At 46.9% G+C, this 26,623-nt stretch overlaps 1 protein-coding gene across 1 annotated transcript in view; it reads left to right on the plus strand.

Moving 5' to 3' along the window:
- LOC134744721 (DNA mismatch repair protein Msh2) overlaps window positions 1-26,623 on the plus strand; it is a 46,016-nt gene that overhangs the window by 11,090 nt on the left and 8,303 nt on the right. The window contains exons 3-12 of the mRNA XM_063678640.1: window positions 1,532-1,726; window positions 6,294-6,485; window positions 7,286-7,438; window positions 7,844-8,079; window positions 8,637-8,792; window positions 9,567-9,774; window positions 19,753-19,912; window positions 20,669-20,840; window positions 21,927-22,111; window positions 22,744-22,962. Of these exons, the coding sequence (XP_063534710.1) occupies window positions 1,532-1,726; window positions 6,294-6,485; window positions 7,286-7,438; window positions 7,844-8,079; window positions 8,637-8,792; window positions 9,567-9,774; window positions 19,753-19,912; window positions 20,669-20,840; window positions 21,927-22,111; window positions 22,744-22,962 (1,876 nt within the window). The remainder of the gene's footprint in view (window positions 1-1,531; window positions 1,727-6,293; window positions 6,486-7,285; window positions 7,439-7,843; window positions 8,080-8,636; window positions 8,793-9,566; window positions 9,775-19,752; window positions 19,913-20,668; window positions 20,841-21,926; window positions 22,112-22,743; window positions 22,963-26,623) is intronic.

Raw genomic sequence — 26,623 nt, forward strand, 5'->3', positions numbered from 1 at the left:
TAAATGGACTGTATCTACAGGTGCTCCACAGTCGCACTTCGGTATATATCGCCACCCACACTTAAACATAAATTCTCCGGATCGCCCGCTTTCAGTGCGGAGTCTATTTAGTTGGCACCATTCACGTGTCGGGGCCGAAAAACCTTGCGGTTTGTGGGTGGGATCGTATCTGGCATGGGATGCCCTTTAGGTAAGTTGCCTAACCTGATATTATTAAGTGACATGCCCCCTAATAGCACGAAATTGGCATTAAGTCACTTTTAATACGCATTTCAAATACGTGCACCAGATATTAATAGGAAAGGGGACGGCCGTTTCTCCATACGAACGTAGTCCCCATTTTCGTCTCTGGACATTATGGAAAATATTTTTAAATAATTTGATGTATATTAACCATAGTTATGCCCGTACGTTTGACGTTTTTAGATTTTTTGATTATTAAAAATAAGGAGCAAAAACCGATTTCATACAAATTTTTAAATGCTCCTAACTCCTAACTCTAATAATAATTAAAAACTCGAAAAAAATCAGACGTAGGGTCATGGTTTGGTATACAACAAATTGTATCATTGAAATATTTTCAATAATGTTAATATCCACAGAGGAAAAGGCGATTTCGCACGGGTCCTCCACTTTCGTATTAAACACCATTAAGGTACTTTAGAACAAAGAGTTTAATTTTTTTATAAACCATACTCAATATGACCTAATTAAAAATCTGAACATTAATTACTTTGTTTTTTTCCTCCTTTTCGCAGACGCTATATATTTGATAAGTAATATATTACCGTCAACATACTAAGATACTGTTATTTATTTGCTAAATGTAGGTCCCTTCCAAGGATTCCCGTTCAGGAAAGGGTGCTCTTGACACACTTTGAGTTCTGCAGAAAAATGTGACGATATTATTATTTGTCGTAAGTCTTTATGGATCATACATCTTTTATCCGGTCTATTGAGCAGAAGGCCAAGATCTAAGTATATTTCCTGTTATGTTAAATTTGTGTATAGGAGAAATAAATTATAATCAATTAAAAATTATAATTAATAGGTGGTGTAAGTATACTCAGTGAACTTTTCACTTCCCTCGTTATCGCTAGACTAAGGCATAAATGCAATAATTTAAAGTGTAGGCATTGGCACAGAACAATAATGATATGACATACGGAATCACTGTTTAATAAAACCGATGTTTGGCAGAGGCGTCGCCTTGATAAATATCAGCATATATTATTTTCTAAATAAAAATTTAAAAAAATCTAGTAACCGACTTTCAAAATCCTAAAAACTTCATTCTTACTTTGCATTATCAGCATGTCTTATTATAAACGTAAATATAAATGAAACATGTACTTACCTATAAACGTCTGCTTACCTGCTGTTGCTGTAACCCGCCCCGGGTTGCTCTCGATGTAAAGGAGCCCATCACGCTCGCTGCGTTGCCGCGTTGGATTTCGATGGACAGCCTTTGCATTAGAAAAAAACCCTTTCTTGCAATTTAAATAATATTTTATCTATACTTTGTTTTCAGAAACCGCTCACAACAGTCAGAATCTTCGACCGCAATGAGTACTACAGTGTGCACGGTGTGGACGCGACCACCTGCTCCAGGGAGGTGTTCTCGTCCATCGCGAACATCAAGAAAATGGGCCTCGAGCCCAACAAGCTCGACTATCTCGTGCTTTCCAAAGGAAACTTCGAGATTCTCATCAAGAAACTACTTTTAGTAAGTTCAAAATTATCCAATACAGTGCAATACGGCATTTATTAATAGAAACACGCTTTTCACCATTTGGTACACTTTATATTATCTGGCTGTATTTGGGAAATAAGGTATTCAAATGTTCGGTTGCCTAAATCAACGATATTACATTGGGCATAGAAAGTATAGAATCCGCTGACACCAGTCAGAATTTTCGACCGCAACGAGTACTACAGTGTGCACGGTGTGGACGCGACCACCTGCTCCAGGGAGGTGTTCTCGTCCATCGCGAACATCAAGAAAACGGGCCTCTAGCTCAACAAGCTCGACTATTTCGTGCTTTCCAAAGGAAATTTCGAGATTCTCATCAAGAAACTACTGCTAGTTTAGTTCAAAATCATTATAATCCTATGCAGTATATACCTAAGCTCTAATCGCCCAGCCTGGTACGGTGCATGTGATGAGGAAGGATGAATGTCATGTCATGTGCTATTAGGAATGCATGTGGAGGTATGTAAGACTTATTATGGAGAAGCATGGACAAAATACATACATACATATGACATACATATAATCACGCCTATTTCCCGGAGGGGTAGGCAGAGACCACGGATTTCCACTTGTTACGATCTTGACATACCTCTTGCGCTTCCTTCACTTTCATAACATTCTTCATTTTAGGGTCGGTTTAGGGTGCTCTTGACCTGGCCTTTCTTCAGGATTTCCCCAATCTGATCAGAGAAAGTCCGCCGAGGTCTACCCCTTCCAACTCCCGCTTCTACTTCTCCCTTATACACTCTCTCTGTTAGCCTTCTTTCACTCATTCTTTCCACGTGTCGAAACTATCTCAACATACCTTTCTCAATTTTTGTCACTACATCTTCGTTTAGTCCATATTTTTCCTTATCACACTGTTCCTAATTCTATCTTGTAATCTCACACCACACACACTTCTCAACGCTCTCATTTCCACTGCATTCACTTCACTTGCCTCTGGTGCCTCTTCTGCCATACCCAACTCTCTCTACCATACATAAGTGTAGGCACTAACACCCACGGGTGGTGGACAGATGATATGAAAAGAAAGCAGGTGAATGATGAAGTGACGAACGACAGACAGGTATGGACGAAAGAGACGTGCTGCGCCGACCCCAACTAAATGGGAAAAGGGCTTACGAATGATGCTGTTACTTGTACATAAGTTGATTTATCGGGCTACTTAAACATGTACGCCCCACTGCTGAACATAGGTCAACCAATGCGCGGTGTCCATAGGGGACGGTGACTGCTTACCATCAGGCGAGCCGTATGCTTATTAGCCACCGATGTGGTATAAAAAAACCAATACTCACTAATAGTAAGTATTGTATATAACTAATCTCAAACATCGCAATCACAATTTTGCTAAAATACCGTGTTTCGTTTCTATCAGTTTTTGGACCATAGGCATAGTATGTAAAAGTAAGTACTAAAATCTAGTAAATGAGTTTCTGTGTTAAATTGATGCTAAAATATGTAAGTTTTGGTTCTCATTTAGTTCTCAACTGAGGATACTATCTTCTAGCAATAAATATATTTCATTTCATTACATAAACTAGTTACGAATTAATACTCTGAAATAAAACAACATATTTACAATAGTTTGAGGAAGTCCAGAATATTAAGGTAATTAATTTTTATACTGTCATATCATCATCCTAACAACAATAACATTAACAATTAGCCGAATTGATTATTTTTTTGCGGTTAGTACCTAGAATGGTTTACTATGTATTAAAGCTTCCTGTTCCACAACTTGTTTTACGAATTTTATGTTCTCAGTGTACTGTTTTCGATATAAACTCAATAACAAAAATGCTTAGTGCTATGTCTGTCATTTCATTGTTTTAGTTAAGAGTAATTTCGTATCTTTTGGTTTTTAATCAATAATATTTCTATTGTATTGTACTTACACTAAGTAAGATAAGAGACATGACCTGACTTTCAAACATGACACTCGTGAAACTTTCTTCTTTAGCGATCACACTGGCAGCTCTTGGTCTCTTGATGAGGTCCTGATTTCTATTAGTATTCGATATCACATTCGCTTATGACATCATTAATAAAATGACCGTCAGTTTTCTATTATAATAAAGCACCGTTTACATGTTGTTCCGGAACGAGACCACTAAAGATAACCTCATTGATCTTGAACTACTTACGGATTAATCTTCAATGATTTTTGCTGATGTGTATAGTGTATAAGAACGTAAATAAATAGATAGTTACACGTGTTTTGCAACAAAGATAGTATCATAACAAAATGGCGAGAAACTAATATGAAATTATTAATTCATAGTACAGTTTTGCGCTTTTGCTACAAATGCCTACAAAGACGTCTGATGATTCTTCTTCGATGATGATTATTAATTAGTAAAAGTGGAATCTTTTTAGGGTTAAGGATGTCAAATAAATAAAAACAAAGAGTACCAAAAAAAAATACAATTATGCAAGACCTAGTCTGAAGAATTTCAGAGTCGTCGTTTAGAGACGTCAAGTATGGCGCTCTTATGAGGTATATATACAATATATATATTATCTAAACGACAACTCTGAAATGCATATTACGCATTGTTATTGTCAAGTGACGGGGGCTGATGCGGTGCGTGTGGCTGTCGACAGCGTGGACGCGCGGGAGCTGCGCCGCGCGGTCAGGGCTCTTAGGGCACGGTCTGCCTCGGGCCCGGACGGTGTGCCTCCCTTCTTGGTCCGCGATTGTATTAGTGTTTTGGAGCAACCGCTTCTCTACATATTCAATCTGGCACTGCAGCACTCTACCTATCCTTCTTGCTGGAAAATCACCAGAGTAACACCTGTACCCAAAAGCAGTGTCGGTTCCGATGTGACTAACTATCGGCCCATTGCTGTTCTGTCAGTTTTTGGCAAGGTCTTCGAAACCGTTGTCAACAATAGAATCAATAATCAAACGGCCGCTCAACTTGATGACGCTCAACATGGTTTTAGGACTGGTAGATCAACCACAACTAATCACATCTGTTTTGTAGATTATGTGACTACAGCCATGGATCACCGCTCCCAGGTTGACGCGGCCTACTTTGATTTCAAAAAAGCGTTCGATTTGGTTGACAACGACGTTTTGCTACAGAAGTTGGCTGGGTTCGGATTCACGCCTAGGCTGATGCATTTTTTTGCAGATTACCTACGCGGTCGTAGTCAGTACGTAGCAGTGTCCGGATATCAGTCCCAGCCATATTACACCCGATCAGGTGTTAGTCAGGGCAGCACGTTGGGACCTACTCTGTTTCTACTGATGATCAACGATCTACCGAAGGTCGTCAGAAACTCTAGGTGCCTGTTATTTGCAGATGATCTCAAGCTCTTCATGCAGATTGGTGAACGGGATGACTGTGCCAGACTGCAGAGAGATATTGGGGCTGTTGCAGATTGGAGTGATGCTAACAACTTGCAATTTAACGCATCTAAGTGTAAAACCATCACTTTTACTCGGGCTCGTTCACCAGTGTACGCTGCATACCATCTCCGGGACGTTCCGCTTGGAAGAGTCAGTGAAATATCTGATTTGGGACTCAAACTGGATGTGGAGCTCGACTTTCGTACACATATAACACAGATGTGTAAAGCCGCTACGAAAACGCTCGGGTTCATAATGAGGGTATCCGCGAAGTTTAAAAACATCAGGGTGGCGATATTGTTGTACAATGCTTACGTCCGCAGTAAGTTGGAGTTTGGAGCCATAGCGTGGGACCCCAGCGAGGAAAAATACCAGTTAATGGTGGAGAGAGTCCAAAGACGATTCGCCCGACACCTGTACAAGAGGCAGTATGGATATTACCCTCTCCTGTATCCCTCGCTTTTCGTCTCGGGTATGGTGGGGCTTCACACACTGGAGCTAAGGCGGAAACTGTTGTTGTTAATGCACTACTATGGTGTAATAAACAACACAGTAAATAATCCGAGTGTACTGGAGAGACTCGGCCTGTTCGTCCCGGTGTGGCGTCCCTGTCCCCCGGGCCTGAGCGTGCTGCCCGCGCGGCGCCCGGCGCGCCTCTTCGCGGGGTGCCCCGCGCGCACCCGCCGCGCCGCTAATTCGCCCACGGCTCGGGCACTGGAGCTTCTTAATGTCTTGTCCATCCGTGCCCCACAGATCGACATATTCGCGGATAGTGTTGGTAGTTTTGGTAGAGAGCTCTCAGTATTCCTGAGTCAATACCTGACGAAATAATGTTTGACTACTATTTCGCTATAATGATGATATATGTAAATAATTAATGATAATAATGATGATTTTAATGTAATTAATTTAATTTATTTAATAACCCTATATGTATGTACTATTTTTGTAAATAATTAATTGTGTTTCAATGTGTGTATTTGTTTTTGTAATGCTACCGTAGTTTGTAATAGCTAGTTTATAAGCGATTTGGTTAAACTGTAATGCTTATAAATGTAAATAAATAAATTCAAATTCAAATTCAAATTCAAATTCAAATTCAAGTCGGTGCAAACTTAGCGTGGTCGGAGTCTAAAAATGTGGTAATGCTTCCCAAAACGAATACTTCTTTATTTCCAGGTACGACGCTACCGTGTAGAAATATACGTAGCGGAAGGATCGGTGAAGAACAGCGAATGGGTGATCCAGTACAAAGGCTCACCGGGATGCCTGTCACAGTTAGAAGAAGTGCTTGGCGAGGGTCTGGGCTCGACTGATGATAGCACGCCTTGTTTGATGGCGGTTAATATCAAGACTGATCCTGTTACCAAGGTAAATTGATGGTTAAGAATTTCAAGTACAGTAAGTATAACAGTGGCGCGCAACTGGTACCGCGTGCTGTTCACGTGAGGAGATCATGACATACCTATCATTACCACGATTACCAGCTGTGCCTATTAAGTGTAATCAAGTATTAGGCTTGCCAGTGTCTGTCACGTATAACGGCACGGCACGACGCTTGTAAGATAAATCTTGTAGTCCTAAAATTCTTGACACACCAAAAACAGTCAGGCATCACACACATTCCTCCCTGGAACATACTGACAGGGTGAGTAAGTTACCCTCTGTGTGCTACCTTCCCGCTATGCTATGACGTGGGTTTCTTTAACCCTTTTATAGGCATAAGTAGTACGATTTATCGACCACATACGCGCCAATAGAATTTCAACTTTAGCATTCCGATTTAAGGTTTAAATTAGATTGCACTTTCGGGAAATGTGACGTCTTCTAATGAATCATCATTAGCTGGATTAATTGGAATATATTTGGTTTTTTTTAGATTAGTGCGGCCTGAAAAATGATTGATAAGTATAAGATGAGTGTTAAGTATTTTCAGCAGTTGACAACGCAAAAGTGGCTCATCTGATGTTGTTTTTTTTCATGGGCGATTATGACCGCTTCCTATCAAAAAGCTCACCCATTACATAAAAAGGCCAGTACATATTTACACAATCAGCAAAAAAACACCAACTTAACCTAACCTAAAAACTAATTGCACTGCAAAACCGCATTTTGCTGTGTAAATCAGTATTTTTTGAGGGACGATTAAAAAAAATATTTCATATTTCCAGGGACGACTAGTCGGCGTGGCATGCGTCACAGCGGGCGACTACGAGTTGTCGGTAACTGAGTTCACCGACGACGATTTGCTGACTGAGTTGGAAACGATCACGGTCCAGATGGCGCCTTCCGAGTGTCTCGTGCCTCTAGCGGAACATGAAGATGTAAGTTTCATGTTGTTGCTATACTACTGGCATCTGTTTGTCGGTGTGGTATCACGGAGGGATACTACAACTTGTCGGTAACGGAGTTCACCGACGACGATTTGCTGACCGAGTTGGTAACTAATACAGTGCAGATGGCGCCTTCCGAGTGTCTCGTGCCTCAGGCGGTACATCTAAGTTTCATGATATTGTTATCCTAACACATCTTTGGGGGCCCAGCCGATATGACAATTGTTGATAGAAAACTCCAGTCGAACGAAAACTAAAAACAGAATAAAATAAATAAGTGGGGTTCCCATACAACAAACGTGATCTTTTTGCCGTTTTTTGCGTAATGGTACGGAACCCTTCGTGCGCGAGTCCGACTCGCAGTTGGCCGGTTTTTTAAGTGTCATATATTTCCAGTACAAATCCCTAAAGAAAGTAATGGAGCGCGCGAGTGTGACTGTAACGAAGCTAAAGCGAAGCGAGTTCACCACCGAAGGCCTGATGCAAGACCTGAACAGACTGTTAAAGTTCAAGCCAGAACAACAGCAGGACGCGAATGCGTTTGAAGAGACAAGAAAGGAGGTCGCGATGAGCTGTCTAGCGGCGGCGATTAAATATGTGTCTTTGATGACTGACAATACTAATTTTGGAAGGTTAGTAACTAATGGGAAATTTAATTTTTTCTTTTAAAAAAGGGCATCCATCAAATAGCCATGATGGATGGCCGTTAACTAAAGAATAGTTAAACACGTTTCAAGACTAATTCTTCATTAGCTGCAAACTTCCACGTAGTTCACTGCATAATATGCTATCAATATTATACTTTAAACAATATTAATGAGCAAAATACAAAAGAAAAATTCTAGACGACTTCGCCATTATGAAGTTCAAGCGGAAATCCTAAATTAAATTGATTATGGAAGAGAATTTATCGGGATAGTCATAGAGTAAATCCCATCATAAATGTGTGCCCCAAATTCCCGTAAAAGTTTATTTTATAAAAACACCTTTCTTAAATTGCTATTTAATCATAAAGTACACATTTTAGTGTTATACGTAGTATGAAGGTTGTATTATAATATATATTCTGTGGCATTGTTGCAGAAAATTTTAATACCAATATCAATAGCCTGGATAATTGACATGTCCTGCAATGCAATCGGCAGTCATGCTGTCGCGATTTGAATGTAACCTTAACGTCGCATTTCAGATTCCGACTGACCACCATCAAGTCGGACATGTTCCTACATTTGGACGCGGCGGCGCTGAGCGCGCTCAACGTGCTCCCAGAACTAGGAGATGCGCCTGCGCCTTCCCGGAGTCTGCTGGGCTTGCTGGACCACTGCCGGACGCAACAGGGGAAACGGTAATTAACACTCCAGTCATTTCAGATTTTGACTGACCACTATCAAGTCGGATATGTTCCTCTATTTGGACGCGGCGACGCTGAGCGCATTCAACGTGCTACCGGAGCACGGAGCTAGGAAATGCGCCTCGTCTTCCTCTCTCTGCTGGGCTTGCTGAACCGCTACCGGGCGCAACAGGGGAAACGGTAATAATCGGAATCTTTATTGCCGACCGTCACCTATCCCTTTTCTTAATTCTTAACCCCTCGTATGTTTAGAGTTTAGACACAGATCCGTGCGTGGGAATTTTAATCTATTGTTCTAAAATGTCATGGTCACTTTTTCAATGATGAAATTTGACAGGCCGCATATGTTCCTCACATGGGGGTTATCTCACAAAATTGAAAAGAAAGTCATAAACTTCGAAATTTCAAGGAGGACCTATCCAATTGCTTTCAAACTGTATACTGTTTAACCTAATAAACTATTTTCATTCTTCTTTTTTTCTCAAACGATTGCAGCGCCATCTGCGCTAAATATGACGCGTTAAACCGGGCATAACTATAACTAACACCCTGATTCTCTTGCATTTCTTTTTCATTATTGTTGTTATTGTTTTTGTTCTTGTTTGCACAAATAGCTCTGTTTTACTCTGTAGAAACTTTATTAAATATGATGTTAAAATATTTTCATTAAGGAAACTGTAAGTCTAGCTTTAAGAAAATTTCCAATGTTATGTATAACTATAAAAGACTGTTTGTTTCTTAAATAAATAAATAAATTATTACTTCCAGGCTCCTAGCCCAATGGCTGCGCCAACCCCTCCGCGACATAAACCTGATAAACGAGCGGCTGGACGTGGTGTGCCTGCTGGTGGGTAACTCCGCCCTGCGCCTGCAGCTGCACGACGACCACCTGCGGCGCCTGCCCGACCTGCGCGCGCTCGCACGCCGCCTCACCAGGAGGAAGGCCAACCTGCACGACTGCTATAGGATCTATCAGGTTAGGCTGGACGTGGTGTGTGTGCTCGTGCACAGCTCCGCGCTGCGCCTGCAGCTGCACGACGACCACCTGCGGCGCCTGCCCGACCTGCGCGCGCTCGCACGCCGCCTCACCAGGAGGAAGGCCAACCTGCACGACTGCTATAGGATCTATCAGGTTAGGCTGGACGTGGTGTGTGTGCTCGTGCACAGCTCCGCGCTGCGCCTGCAGCTGCACGACGACCACCTGCGGCGCCTGCCCGACCTGCGCGCGCTCGCACGCCGCCTCACCAGGAGGAAGGCCAACCTGCACGACTGCTATAGGATCTATCAGGTTAGGCTGGACGTGGTGTGTGTGCTCGTGCACAGCTCCGCGCTGCGCCTGCAGCTGCACGACGACCACCTGCGGCGCCTGCCCGACCTGCGCGCGCTCGCACGCCGCCTCACCAGGAGGAAGGCCAACCTGCACGACTGCTATAGGATCTATCAGGTTAGGCTGGACGTGGTGTGTGTGCTCGTGCACAGCTCCGCGCTGCGCCTGCAGCTGCACGACGACCACCTGCGGCGCCTGCCCGACCTGCGCGCGCTCGCACGCCGCCTCACCAGGAGGAAGGCCAACCTGCACGACTGCTATAGGATCTATCAGGTTAGGCTGGACGTGGTGTGTGTGCTCGTGCACAGCTCCGCGCTGCGCCTGCAGCTGCACGACGACCACCTGCGGCGCCTGCCCGACCTGCGCGCGCTCGCACGCCGCCTCACCAGGAGGAAGGCCAACCTGCACGACTGCTATAGGATCTATCAGGTTAGGCTGGACGTGGTGTGTGTGCTCGTGCACAGCTCCGCGCTGCGCCTGCAGCTGCACGACGACCACCTGCGGCGCCTGCCCGACCTGCGCGCGCTCGCACGCCGCCTCACCAGGAGGAAGGCCAACCTGCACGACTGCTATAGGATCTATCAGGTTAGGCTGGACGTGGTGTGTCTGCTCGTGCACAGCTCCGCGCTGCGCCTGCAGCTGCACGACGACCACCTGCGGCGCCTGCCCGACCTGCGCGCGCTCGCACGCCGCCTCACCAGGAGGAAGGCCAACCTGCACGACTGCTATAGGATCTATCAGGTTAGGCTGGACGTGGTGTGTGTGCTCGTGCACAGCTCCGCGCTGCGCCTGCAGCTGCACGACGACCACCTGCGGCGCCTGCCCGACCTGCGCGCGCTCGCACGCCGCCTCACCAGGAGGAAGGCCAACCTGCACGACTGCTATAGGATCTATCAGGTTAGGCTGGACGTGGTGTGTGTGCTCGTGCACAGCTCCGCGCTGCGCCTGCAGCTGCACGACGACCACCTGCGGCGCCTGCCCGACCTGCGCGCGCTCGCACGCCGCCTCACCAGGAGGAAGGCCAACCTGCACGACTGCTATAGGATCTATCAGGTTAGGCTGGACGTGGTGTGTCTGCTCGTGCACAGCTCCGCGCTGCGCCTGCAGCTGCACGACGACCACCTGCGGCGCCTGCCCGACCTGCGCGCGCTCGCACGCCGCCTCACCAGGAGGAAGGCCAACCTGCACGACTGCTATAGGATCTATCAGGTTAGGCTGGACGTGGTGTGTGTGCTCGTGCACAGCTCCGCGCTGCGCCTGCAGCTGCACGACGACCACCTGCGGCGCCTGCCCGACCTGCGCGCGCTCGCACGCCGCCTCACCAGGAGGAAGGCCAACCTGCACGACTGCTATAGGATCTATCAGGTTAGGCTGGACGTGGTGTGTGTGCTCGTGCACAGCTCCGCGCTGCGCCTGCAGCTGCACGACGACCACCTGCGGCGCCTGCCCGACCTGCGCGCGCTCGCACGCCGCCTCACCAGGAGGAAGGCCAACCTGCACGACTGCTATAGGATCTATCAGGTTAGGCTGGACGTGGTGTGTGTGCTCGTGCACAGCTCCGCGCTGCGCCTGCAGCTGCACGACGACCACCTGCGGCGCCTGCCCGACCTGCGCGCGCTCGCACGCCGCCTCACCAGGAGGAAGGCCAACCTGCACGACTGCTATAGGATCTATCAGGTTAGGCTGGACGTGGTGTGTGTGCTCGTGCACAGCTCCGCGCTGCGCCTGCAGCTGCACGACGACCACCTGCGGCGCCTGCCCGACCTGCGCGCGCTCGCACGCCGCCTCACCAGGAGGAAGGCCAACCTGCACGACTGCTATAGGATCTATCAGGTTAGGCTGGACGTGGTGTGTGTGCTCGTGCACAGCTCCGCGCTGCGCCTGCAGCTGCACGACGACCACCTGCGGCGCCTGCCCGACCTGCGCGCGCTCGCACGCCGCCTCACCAGGAGGAAGGCCAACCTGCACGACTGCTATAGGATCTATCAGGTTAGGCTGGACGTGGTGTGTGTGCTCGTGCACAGCTCCGCGCTGCGCCTGCAGCTGCACGACGACCACCTGCGGCGCCTGCCCGACCTGCGCGCGCTCGCACGCCGCCTCACCAGGAGGAAGGCCAACCTGCACGACTGCTATAGGATCTATCAGGTTAGGCTGGACGTGGTGTGTGTGCTCGTGCACAGCTCCGCGCTGCGCCTGCAGCTGCACGACGACCACCTGCGGCGCCTGCCCGACCTGCGCGCGCTCGCACGCCGCCTCACCAGGAGGAAGGCCAACCTGCACGACTGCTATAGGATCTATCAGGTTAGGCTGGACGTGGTGTGTCTGCTCGTGCACAGCTCCGCGCTGCGCCTGCAGCTGCACGACGACCACCTGCGGCGCCTGCCCGACCTGCGCGCGCTCGCACGCCGCCTCACCAGGAGGAAGGCCAACCTGCACGACTGCTATAGGATCTATCAGGTTAGGCTGGACGTGGTGTGTGTGCTCGTGCACAGCTCCGCGCTGCGCCTGCAGCTGCACGACGACCACCTGCGGCGCCTGCCCGACCTGCGCGCGCTCGCACGCCGCCTCACCAGGAGGAAGGCCAACCTGCACGACTGCTATAGGATCTATCAGGTTAGGCTGGACGTGGTGTGTGTGCTCGTGCACAGCTCCGCGCTGCGCCTGCAGCTGCACGACGACCACCTGCGGCGCCTGCCCGACCTGCGCGCGCTCGCACGCCGCCTCACCAGGAGGAAGGCCAACCTGCACGACTGCTATAGGATCTATCAGGTTAGGCTGGACGTGGTGTGTCTGCTCGTGCACAGCTCCGCGCTGCGCCTGCAGCTGCACGACGACCACCTGCGGCGCCTGCCCGACCTGCGCGCGCTCGCACGCCGCCTCACCAGGAGGAAGGCCAACCTGCACGACTGCTATAGGATCTATCAGGTTAGGCTGGACGTGGTGTGTGTGCTCGTGCACAGCTCCGCGCTGCGCCTGCAGCTGCACGACGACCACCTGCGGCGCCTGCCCGACCTGCGCGCGCTCGCACGCCGCCTCACCAGGAGGAAGGCCAACCTGCACGACTGCTATAGGATCTATCAGGTTAGGCTGGACGTGGTGTGTGTGCTCGTGCACAGCTCCGCGCTGCGCCTGCAGCTGCACGACGACCACCTGCGGCGCCTGCCCGACCTGCGCGCGCTCGCACGCCGCCTCACCAGGAGGAAGGCCAACCTGCACGACTGCTATAGGATCTATCAGGTTAGGCTGGACGTGGTGTGTGTGCTCGTGCACAGCTCCGCGCTGCGCCTGCAGCTGCACGACGACCACCTGCGGCGCCTGCCCGACCTGCGCGCGCTCGCACGCCGCCTCACCAGGAGGAAGGCCAACCTGCACGACTGCTATAGGATCTATCAGGTTAGGCTGGACGTGGTGTGTGTGCTCGTGCACAGCTCCGCGCTGCGCCTGCAGCTGCACGACGACCACCTGCGGCGCCTGCCCGACCTGCGCGCGCTCGCACGCCGCCTCACCAGGAGGAAGGCCAACCTGCACGACTGCTATAGGATCTATCAGGTTAGGCTGGACGTGGTGTGTGTGCTCGTGCACAGCTCCGCGCTGCGCCTGCAGCTGCACGACGACCACCTGCGGCGCCTGCCCGACCTGCGCGCGCTCGCACGCCGCCTCACCAGGAGGAAGGCCAACCTGCACGACTGCTATAGGATCTATCAGGTTAGGCTGGACGTGGTGTGTGTGCTCGTGCACAGCTCCGCGCTGCGCCTGCAGCTGCACGACGACCACCTGCGGCGCCTGCCCGACCTGCGCGCGCTCGCACGCCGCCTCACCAGGAGGAAGGCCAACCTGCACGACTGCTATAGGATCTATCAGGTTAGGCTGGACGTGGTGTGTCTGCTCGTGCACAGCTCCGCGCTGCGCCTGCAGCTGCACGACGACCACCTGCGGCGCCTGCCCGACCTGCGCGCGCTCGCACGCCGCCTCACCAGGAGGAAGGCCAACCTGCACGACTGCTATAGGATCTATCAGGTTAGGCTGGACGTGGTGTGTGTGCTCGTGCACAGCTCCGCGCTGCGCCTGCAGCTGCACGACGACCACCTGCGGCGCCTGCCCGACCTGCGCGCGCTCGCACGCCGCCTCACCAGGAGGAAGGCCAACCTGCACGACTGCTATAGGATCTATCAGGTTAGGCTGGACGTGGTGTGTGTGCTCGTGCACAGCTCCGCGCTGCGCCTGCAGCTGCACGACGACCACCTGCGGCGCCTGCCCGACCTGCGCGCGCTCGCACGCCGCCTCACCAGGAGGAAGGCCAACCTGCACGACTGCTATAGGATCTATCAGGTTAGGCTGGACGTGGTGTGTGTGCTCGTGCACAGCTCCGCGCTGCGCCTGCAGCTGCACGACGACCACCTGCGGCGCCTGCCCGACCTGCGCGCGCTCGCACGCCGCCTCACCAGGAGGAAGGCCAACCTGCACGACTGCTATAGGATCTATCAGGTTAGGCTGGACGTGGTGTGTGTGCTCGTGCACAGCTCCGCGCTGCGCCTGCAGCTGCACGACGACCACCTGCGGCGCCTGCCCGACCTGCGCGCGCTCGCACGCCGCCTCACCAGGAGGAAGGCCAACCTGCACGACTGCTATAGGATCTATCAGGTTAGGCTGGACGTGGTGTGTGTGCTCGTGCACAGCTCCGCGCTGCGCCTGCAGCTGCACGACGACCACCTGCGGCGCCTGCCCGACCTGCGCGCGCTCGCACGCCGCCTCACCAGGAGGAAGGCCAACCTGCACGACTGCTATAGGATCTATCAGGTTAGGCTGGACGTGGTGTGTGTGCTCGTGCACAGCTCCGCGCTGCGCCTGCAGCTGCACGACGACCACCTGCGGCGCCTGCCCGACCTGCGCGCGCTCGCACGCCGCCTCACCAGGAGGAAGGCCAACCTGCACGACTGCTATAGGATCTATCAGGTTAGGCTGGACGTGGTGTGTGTGCTCGTGCACAGCTCCGCGCTGCGCCTGCAGCTGCACGACGACCACCTGCGGCGCCTGCCCGACCTGCGCGCGCTCGCACGCCGCCTCACCAGGAGGAAGGCCAACCTGCACGACTGCTATAGGATCTATCAGGTTAGGCTGGACGTGGTGTGTGTGCTCGTGCACAGCTCCGCGCTGCGCCTGCAGCTGCACGACGACCACCTGCGGCGCCTGCCCGACCTGCGCGCGCTCGCACGCCGCCTCACCAGGAGGAAGGCCAACCTGCACGACTGCTATAGGATCTATCAGGTTATTTTTGTTTAGAAGACCATCCTTATTACCATACCGCCGCTGGATACAGACCTCCCGAACTCATCATGCATGTAGAGTTACAACGCTAGGCCTTCGAGACACACACACACACACACACTGTAGCATCTCATACCTGGGTCCTAACTCCCAGTCCTTAATCTCACGGGCTGATCCTTCGGATTCTCCAATCGGCTATAATTCCTTAACGCTTTTGCGTTCTCTTTCTGTCTGATTCTCGTCTTCCAAATTACTCCCTGAAACTTTTGATTTAAAATGTTTTACTTTCTGGCTATCATTTCTAAATTCTCCCTAAACTCCTTCTACCCTAATACGGCCCTGACCCGTCCGGTTACTTACCTTGCTGTTTTTCTAATCATTTCATGTTTTTATAATAATTTCGAAGCTAATCGACCTAAAATTCACTATAAATTTTCCATTGACATATTTGTTTCTTTGTTTTGACATTATCCGTCAAACTAATAATTTACTCAAAATTCTTTAGCATGAAGTTTAGGTCGTATAGTTTTCAAGTAGTTTGTTCTAAATTTTATCTAAAAATTGTTACTGGTGAACAAATATTTTCAAATATTTTCAAAATTAATAATAAGGTAAACAATAATTCTAGAAAATGTTATCGCTAGCTATATAAGCGGCCCAGCGGACATCTGAATTCAGTTTGCTTCTAGTTCCCAACCAAGGAACATCAGTTGTAAGGGTCCGTGCGGGGCCAAGCCAGGCCCCGCACCATCAAGAAACCCTCGATCGCGCTCATTAAAAGGTTACCTGTGTTCCTGGCGAAGTCTGGCGCTCTCTGCACGCACCCAAGTCCGGTGGTGCTTTGCAGTTGCTCTAGCGGAGCGCCTCGTCTCCTAGGCGCGCGCTATCGGCGCGCCTCGCCTCAACAGGCGCGTGCTGTCACCGCGCCTCGCCCGCTATCGGCGCGCCTCGCCTCAACAGGCGCGTGTTGTCACTGCGCCTCGCCTCTTTGAAGAGCGTGCTTATCAGCGCGCCTTACCCAGCGCGCCTTACCGTGCGCGCGCTATCAGCGCGCCTTACCCAGCGAGCCTTACCGTGCGCGTGCTACCAGCGCGCCTTACTGTGCGCGTGCTGCCAGCACGCCTCACCTTTGCGCGTGCTATCTGCGCGCCTTACCTTTGCGCGTGCTATCTGCGTGCCTTACTCTTGCGCGTGCTATCTGCGCGCCTTACTGTGCGCGTGCTACCAGCGCGCCTCACCTTGCGCGTGCTATCTGCGCGCCTTACCTTTGCGCGTGCTATCTGCGCGCCTTACTGTGCGCGTGCTACCAGCGCGCCTCACCTTGCGCGTGCTATCAGCGCGCCTATCTGTGTGCGTGCTCCTGCCTTGCACGTGCTATTAGCGCGACTATAAACTTTATTTTATTCTTTTTGTAATTTAAACCATCTGTAGCGTGTCATATTTAGACAATAGCCGTTAAATAAAGAACCTACCCCTGTTATATCTATCTTTCCTTTCTACCTCCTCACTCCAAGCTCCGTTACTCACTCCTCCAATATACGTGGAGGAGGGAGTAACGTGACAGTTTTGGCGCCCAACTTTTAAATTTACCGGCTTTCTTAACCCACTAAATTCTAAATTATAGACAGCATCCTTGTCTTTAAATCTTAAATAACTTTTCGGCCTTTTTCTGTTTAATTTTCTATTTCCTTAGTCAATATGGCACGTTTTTTAGATTATCTTATTAGCAATCAGACTAGATAGCTACTTTTTTTTATCACTTTTATTTCTAATGATGTATTTTTTATAGGTCTTTAACTTTATAATAATTGTACTTCTTTTACTCTTCAGCTCAGCCCGTCCTCCTCCTCCCCTTTGTCCTTCTTCAAGCTTGTTTTCATTCTTCATTAACTTCCATTTTACATTTCTTTCATTTTGTGTGAGTGTGTCATCTGTAGATATTTCTTCATATTCTTGGGTGGCTTAATAAGCCAGGTGCCCTTCTTTTTCTTTTCTTCACCCTGCAGAGCGGTAGTCCAACTCTGAAGAAAAAAATAAGCCTTATGGTCAAACACTACTTTTTTTTTACTCTACTGTGGTAGGTCTACCCCTACCACAACCTAAGTAGGCTCTACCCCTACTCTCTATTCTCGTCGGCTCTAAACCGACTAGAACTTGTACATAAACTTATCTTCGCGGAGCGGCTGACTACTCCCTTAAAATAAGCCTTAGGTCGTTCATTATTATCTTATTATCTTTTCCAGTGGAGCGGCTGACTACTCCCTTCTATAAAGAAGCCTCAGGTCATAGCGAGGACTTCCTAGGAGTGTGCGTCATAGAGCGTGAACCACATCCCCTTCCTTTGCCAGAGACTTATGAATGCGTGATTATGACAGGCGATGTATGAGTGCAGGGAAGTTCCTCGATCTATTCATCTTCTTCTCCATTATATCACTCATCCTCTCGTTCCATTTATTCATCCCCATTAACGAGCTTGCTCTTTCTTCTGACTTACTGACTTACCTACCTACTTACCTACCTACTTACTTACCTACTTACTTACTTACCTACTTACTTAACTACTTACTTCCTTTACTTTCCCCTAAACTTAACTCTTCACAAAAAAAAAAAACTTTTCCGTTTAAGATTACGACAAAGTTTTTTTTTCCGTGGTTTTTGGGGTAATGTAGCATCTCATACCTGGGTCCTAACTCCCAGTCCTTAATCTCACGGGCTGATCCTTCGGATTCTCCAATCGGCTATAATTCCTTAACGCTTTTGCGTTCTCTTTCTGTCTGATTCTCGTCTTCCAAATTACTCCCTGAAACTTTTGATTTAAAATGTTTTACTTTCTGGCTATCATTTCTAAATTCTCCCTAAACTCCTTCTACCCTAATACGGCCCTGACCCGTCCGGTTACTTACCTTGCTGTTTTTCTAATCATTTCATGTTTTTATAATAATTTCGAAGCTAATCGACCTAAAATTCACTATAAATTTTCCATTGACATATTTGTTTCTTTGTTTTGACATTATCCGTCAAACTAATAATTTACTCAAAATTCTTTAGCATGAAGTTTAGGTCGTATAGTTTTCAAGTAGTTTGTTCTAAATTTTATCTAAAAATTGTTACTGGTGAACAAATATTTTCAAATATTTTCAAAATTAATAATAAGGTAAACAATAATTCTAGAAAATGTTATCGCTAGCTATATAAGCGGCCCAGCGGACATCTGAATTCAGTTTGCTTCTAGTTCCCAACCAAGGAACATCAGTTGTAAGGGTCCGTGCGGGGCCAAGCCAGGCCCCGCACCATCAAGAAACCCTCGATCGCGCTCATTAAAAGGTTACCTGTGTTCCTGGCGAAGTCTGGCGCTCTCTGCACGCACCCAAGTCCGGTGGTGCTTTGCAGTTGCTCTAGCGGAGCGCCTCGTCTCCTAGGCGCGCGCTATCGGCGCGCCTCGCCTCAACAGGCGCGTGCTGTCACCGCGCCTCGCCCGCTATCGGCGCGCCTCGCCTCAACAGGCGCGTGTTGTCACTGCGCCTCGCCTCTTTGAAGAGCGTGCTTATCAGCGCGCCTTACCCAGCGCGCCTTACCGTGCGCGCGCTATCAGCGCGCCTTACCCAGCGAGCCTTACCGTGCGCGTGCTACCAGCGCGCCTTACTGTGCGCGTGCTGCCAGCACGCCTCACCTTTGCGCGTGCTATCTGCGCGCCTTACCTTTGCGCGTGCTATCTGCGTGCCTTACTCTTGCGCGTGCTATCTGCGCGCCTTACTGTGCGCGTGCTACCAGCGCGCCTCACCTTGCGCGTGCTATCTGCGCGCCTTACCTTTGCGCGTGCTATCTGCGCGCCTTACTGTGCGCGTGCTACCAGCGCGCCTCACCTTGCGCGTGCTATCAGCGCGCCTATCTGTGTGCGTGCTCCTGCCTTGCACGTGCTATTAGCGCGACTATAAACTTTATTTTATTCTTTTTGTAATTTAAACCATCTGTAGCGTGTCATATTTAGACAATAGCCGTTAAATAAAGAACCTACCCCTGTTATATCTATCTTTCCTTTCTACCTCCTCACTCCAAGCTCCGTTACTCACTCCTCCAATATACGTGGAGGAGGGAGTAACGTGACAACACACACACACACACACACACACACACACACACACACACAGACACACACACGCACACACACACACACACACGCGCTACTGAACTGATATTCAATGAAACATCATAGTCATAATTATGATTGTTTTTTATGGTGCAGGTGGCATGGGTTTTTTTACTCACTTTAAATGAGAAGGTGTTTAATTTTACGGTAAATCCTCTCCAACTTCAAGTTTTTCAAACCTTTTGTCTGTTAAAATGATATTTGAATAATTTCAGGCCATCAAACGTCTCCCGGCTCTCCTACATTGCCTGTCGGAGGCCGACGACGCGACAGTCCATTCGTCCATCGCCGAGCCCATCTCGGAATTAAACGAAGACCTCGGCAAGTTCCAAGAGATGATTGAGACTACTGTCGACATGGAGGCTGTAGATAGAGGCAAGTTTTTTATACGTCATTATGACGTCGCTGACGTCACTTTGCTACCTGGGCTGTGATCTGTAGACGTCACGAACCCTCACAGCTCCGCCATTTAAAAAAAAATCGAAGACCTAATCGACAAAAAAAAACTATATTCTGACTACTTTAAAAAAACCGGCCAAGTGCGAGTCGGACTCGCGCACGAAGGGTTCCGTACCATTACGCAAAAAACGACAAAAAAATCACGTTTGTTGTATGGGAGCCCCACATAAATATTTATTTTATTCTGTTTTTAGTATTTGTTGTTATATCGGCAACAGAAAAAACTCGTATCTTCTGTCAATCAAAAGAAAAATGTGTTAACTATGTATGGGATGCATAGAGTTCCTGCGTTGTAACTTTGAGTAGCAGTGCTATATACGAGATTTTTTCAAAGTAGTGACGATATAACTTTCGGACATGCTCACAAACTTTCATGAAAATTGGTTGAGAAATGCGACCTGTAGAGGCGAACATCCGGACTGACATATATAAGAATTTTTGAACAAGCTGAAACGGAGACCTTTGCTTCGCTCGGTCAATAATAAGTAAGTATAGAAACTATAGAATGCTCACTTCATACCGGCTCTCTTACAAATAGTATATTATACACATATTGTAGATGTCGCTATGTTCCCGCCAATGGCGCGTATAAATATTTAGGATTACCGAAGCGGTAATTTTGTTTCAGTTATCCTTGATTTCAAAAATATCTTTTTATTTATGTTTTATCAGGAGAGTTCCTAGTGAACCCCTCATTCGACGAGCAACTGCAGGCGTTACGGGCTGAACTGGACAATCTCCAATCGTCAGCGGACAAAGAACTGAACAAGGCTGCCCGCGACCTGGGTCTCGATGCCGGCAAAACTATCAAGTTGGAAAGCACGCCCAACGGATTTTGCTTCAGGTACGAGTATTTACTCGTAACACACACGCGTACACGTACACACACACGACACACACACGATTGGATTTATTAACCCCGCGACTCCCACCATCACGATACAAGCAATTTCGTACAAATTGTGAAAAAATAAAAACGCCGTTTTTGACATTTCCAAGTGTTGGAAGTTGAGGGTATAAATGGGGCATTTTCTATGAAAAGGGACCTTATTGTCAACGGCGCTTACGCCACACAGCGTCGCGTCGGAGCATCGTTAATAATGGCGTAAGCGCCATTGACAATAAGGTCCCTTTTTATAGAAAAAGTCAAAAGTCAAAAGCATTTGTTTGTTGTACATAAGTACAGGTCTCACATAATCATTGTATCACTATGTTGTGCCGTAAGGCGTACAATACCACAAATGGGTCGGTAAGGCAGTTGTCCTGTGTTGCTACGCAAAAATGGTCTTAGGAGACCTACCCTACACCCTACCTGATCAAGGCTGTCCGCGACCTTGGCCACTATAAAACTATCAAGTTGGAAAGCACGCCGAACGGATTCTGCAAATAGATAAAATAAAATAAAATACCAAAATCCCTTGGAAGTTTGAAGTTTTTGACATTTCCAAGTGCTAAGAGGTGGGTTAAATGGATCAGTGGGGGCAACAATTATTTATGCCAATTTCATTATCTTTACAAGATAAATTTCTTTAAGATCAACCCAGTTAGAGTTTGAAAATCCAGTTACCACAAAACATAGCACTTGACGCCGTACGATTTAGCTGTCAAACTCTTCAACAATTAATTCTTCTAGTTCGTGTAAAGGGATCAAACTTCTTAAAACAAAATTTTTGTCTGCCACTGATTTGCCACTTCTAGCCCTCGGGGTGTAGCCCTCAGGAGATCTCCCTCAGTGCACATCATTGAGCACAGAGAACACTGCCTCATGTGTATTGTTGTTTGGGGGAATCCACACTCGCAGAATGTGACCCAATTCCCCATCTCAGAAGATTATCTTTTGTTTGACCGACCAACTCCCTTCCTAAGTCTGTTAAGAGTTTTCCATACTTCAACGGTTAATAACTCTATGCTTCTATTAATCTAATTCCAGAGTAACCATGAAGGAAGAGCAAGCGCTCCGCAACAACAAGAAGTACACCATCATAGACGCCGTCAAAGGAGGAGTCAGGTTCAAGAATGGCAAGCTGGGCGATCTGACCGAGGAATACGTGCACACCAGGACTAACTACGAGAAGGAGCAGGACAAGGTCGTGGCTGAGATCGTGGGTATTGCTTGTGAGTAAGATTTAAAGTAAATACACTATCATAGACACAGTCAAAGGCGTCAGGTTCAAGACTGGCAAGCTGGGCGATCTGACCGAGGAAAACGTGCAGACTAGAACTAATTACCAGAGGTCGACGGGGGTAAGCTATTTACCTTATAATTTGATATGCCTTCATATTATAAGGCAAATAGCTCATCCCCGCCGACCTCTGCTAATTACGAGAAAGAACAAGACAAAGTCGTGGCTGAAATCGTGGGAACTGCTTTTAAGTTAGATTGCGAAACCTCATTTTAGCGCTAAATCGGTTGCATCATTAGATGCAGCCATATATATAGATGTTTTCTTAATTGGGTCGATTTGGCAATACATACTTCCTGAAGGAATCATTGGTACAATCGCGGTTCGATTCCATGAAAGATGAGACGAGACAAGAAAGTCGCATGACTGAGAAAACCTATGTCTAAGTACCTATGTGTAAAGTGCCTACCCAATGAGGCTAGCTATGGGCCACCCAGTAACCATGTAACCCAGCTGATGATCGTACACAAGGTCCAACAGCCCTAATATGGTATAACATAACCTTCTTTGGTCTAAACCAGTTGACTTAGAATCTAGTATTTAATCAAAAATTGTATTTTCCAGCGGGCTACTCCGAATGCCTGTTCTGCCTGTCCCACGTGCTCTCGCGCCTCGACGTGTTGGTCTCGTTCGCGGTGGCAGCCGTGTCAGCGCCCGAGCCGTACTGCCGTCCCGTCGTCACTGAAAACATCGACGAGTTCGTGCTCAAAGATCTGCGACACCCTTGCTTGGAAGTTCAGGAAGGCGTGTCATTCATTCCCAATGATGTAGTGTTTAAAAGAGGTAAGGTACATCTATGACTCTTACATGCGTGATGATAATACAGCACGAAACATACCTTTTTCTTGTTGATGAAGATTGTCGTAGACTTTTGGAATTTTGAGGATGACTAACAATAGTAACGAGCTGGAGCAGATAGTTCGGTGTTCCAAAGTTTAATTTAGGTAGAAATTTAAACTATACCGCCTGAGAAAAGCACTAAAAATGCTCCGAAATGGGGAATGCCTGTCTCGTATTACTATATGACCTCATCGTTTTTCGAGATTGTGATCGTTCTATGTACGTAACGATGTCGTGTTAGAGAGGTAATATTTTCTCAAACATGCGCGAAAATATTCAAAATTCTTTATTGCGTAAGCACCGTAACCCGTAACTCCGTAATAGATGGATACAGTCTAAGGAAAAAACGTGCCTCGAAAATCAAGAAAATTTGATTCTCTTTCAGAGGGCGCTACTAGCTTTGGCCAACTGTCGTATAGATGGCGTTGACGGTTTCGTTTGTTATTTAACAATTTTAACGCATATCAGTGAAAGAACATGGGTCAAAATCATATAAATAATTAATGCAAATAAAAAAAATCATTTATCCATATCTAAAATATCTTAATACATTTTATCGTATTTTTAAAAATATTTATTTTTAGTTTTAAAGTGTGTCGACAGATGGCAGTGAATTTACTGGGGTTACAAAATTTACTATGACAGTACCGCTCTAGTATAAGTTACTCTATGGTAAGACTTTGTTTATAAAGTAAGGTGATGGCGCCACCCAGTAAGCAAAAATGCCTGTGTTGGGTGGCACCGCTCTTCCTTTAGGTTACATAACTATTATATTACTTATGCTAAGCTAATTTACTGGCTAAATGGAATAAAACTATGAAAACGGATTATATCGCGTATATTGAATTTATAATACATCCCGACGTTTCGAACCCTTTACAGCGTTTGTGGTCAACGGGTGACTGAGGAAAAGCTACAAAGTGCAAAAATACGCACATACAAAAATAATGAACCATCATAAACTTTAAGGCTGGTTGTACATGCAAAATCGGTTCATAAGGCTAGTTATACAATACAACTATTTTCAAGTAAAAATATATATACGCGATAAAGCTACGCCGGCTCCAACCCTACACTTCTGACCCGAGAAGATTTAATTCCCTCCTAAATTGTAGGAGGGTATCCCAATACGGGACCGGCAACAAACTCGGCGGGACACATCTTTTCAAAACATGTTATACTCAGAATGTCCAACATCATCCAACACAAACTGGACTGGACTTTACTGACTAAAATTCTAGTTATTGCTATGCTAAAATAATATTGTTGTTATATTTACGATAATAGGGTATTGTAGGCGCTTTGGTGAGACGCGCCGGCAATGAACCCTCACCGCATGTTCGCTACGCTCGGACGACTTATAACTACTTGGCCAGCAATTCTTAAATTTAAATCTCATTTTGATTGCTCTCAAACTCATTTGACAGTGCACATGTTTTAATCCTTTATCAAAGATCATATTCCTACCCTACCCTGAACACGAGTTCCAAGGTATCAATAGTGCATTATGATACAAGTGTGCTAAGTTGGTCATTACACACGAGGCGATATTGTGCCATAAGAAAGCCGATGTGTGTAATGACCAATGCACACGCGTTTCATACGACGTTTTTCAACACACTTGCGAGTAAAAAAAAGAAACTTTCATATTAATCAAATTTTAATAGTTGAAACAGTTAGAATTGTGTGTTGCATCTGTCATACTGCCGGCCGGCCGAGCCGCGCGCCGCGCAAGCGGTCGGGCACGCCCGTGCCCGCCAGTCCGACCAATTAAAGAAGGCTCCCTTTCCATGCATATTATTAGCAATCAGTTACCTTCTTAACTCAGTCGGATAATATAATGAAAAAGCACGAATGGAATAATACACTGAAAGAGCACGCGTGTTTAAAATCTAGGATTATGAGCCAAAAATCGGTGGAATAAAAACGTCGTTTTGAGCAAGTGTGTTGAAAAAACTATTATGAATGTTTAGTATTAAGGGCGCAAGAAAAAGTAGATTTATTTTTTACGCTGTACTTTGTCACATGTATGGCACGTACCAAGAGATAACCTATCTCTCTTTTCCAATTGTTAAAACTACTGAAATGAAAATGAAAACTACCAATTTTATATATTTCAACTTTTTTCGTGATAGGACTCTTAAACTGCTATCCATATCCACTCCCTCCCTCTTAGATTTCAACCCCCATTGCATACGCTTTGAAATTGAATTTTGGGATAGAAAAAGCATCATATGTCTTAATCAATGAATTAGGGGGCGTCCATTAATTACGTGAGGAGTTTAGTCAAATCTCTTCAGCTGTCGTCAAGCTATCAAACATACACAATACATATAATACATAATTGTATTTTAGCCTGCTTTTAATGTTATCACATTTCTAAGTATTTAATACATCAATCAGCTTCACAAAGAAATCCATTTTGTCACGTTCACTTTCGTCATTTTTGAGCCGATAAGCTTCTTATCGGTCGTTACGGGCGTGACGTCACAATCGATTTGCAACAATTCACTGGTATTTGCTCAATCATTTGTTTTTTTGTGCTTATCTATTACTTTCTTCCTGTAAACTAAAACTGTTATCAGTCAATCTAGTTGCGAAGTCATATTCAATTTGCAAAATGGTATAGGCCATGAAATTTAGCCATTACGTTTCTTTGTGACTCGTTACTTTTTTCTTTTCTTCCTTGGACACTACTTATTCTTAACGGCGTTAAATATTTCAATTTATTTCCGTAAAGAATTTATTTATGACGTACTAACTTCAACCTGCGACTTCTGCAGAGGATAAGTAAATAAATATTATAGGACATTCTTACACAGATTGACTAAGTCCCACGGTAAGCCCAAGGAGGCTTTTGTTATGGGTACTCAGACAACGATATATATAATATATAAATACTTAATACATAGAAAACACCCACGACTCAGGAACAAATATCTGTGCTCATCACACAAATAAATGCCCTTACCGGGATTCGAACCCGGGACCATCGACCAGGATAATGACCGATGATCGATTAAAACTGTCCTGCGTCCTTTCCCGAGCATCAAAATATCTACACATCAAATTTCATTCAATTTCAAATACAAAGGTTCATGGGGTCTCAGCGCGCACAAGTCGTTTGCAGAAATTGCGAAGCGTTTGACGACAAAAATATAAAATTAATTTAGCTGAAACATCGTTTTTTGCTTTCTTGCATCGTTTTTAGAAAACCACTATATTTAACTCCGCGAGAAGGACAATTGCTGACGTCGCATTTAGTTAAACTCGCAAGCCTGTCCGTTTAAAATCAATACTTAGCCTGCAATTACTATTCCTTTAACTCGCGTAGTTTTTAGGGTTCCGTACCCGCTGTCCGTCCGTCCGTCCGTCTGTCTGTCTGTCACCAGGCTGTATCTCATGAACTGTGATAGCTAGACAGTTGAAATTTTAACGAATGATGTATTTCTGTTACCGCTATAACAACAAATACTAAAAACATAGAGTAACTTATACTAGAGCGGTACTGTCATAGTAAATTTTGTAACCCCAGTAAATTCACTGCTATCTGTCGACACACTTTAAAACTAAAAATGAAGATTTATAAAAACACAAATAAAAA

The sequence above is a fragment of the Cydia strobilella genome, chromosome 10 (genome assembly GCF_947568885.1).
Source record: "Cydia strobilella chromosome 10, ilCydStro3.1, whole genome shotgun sequence".
Lineage (NCBI taxonomy): Eukaryota > Metazoa > Arthropoda > Insecta > Lepidoptera > Tortricidae > Cydia > Cydia strobilella.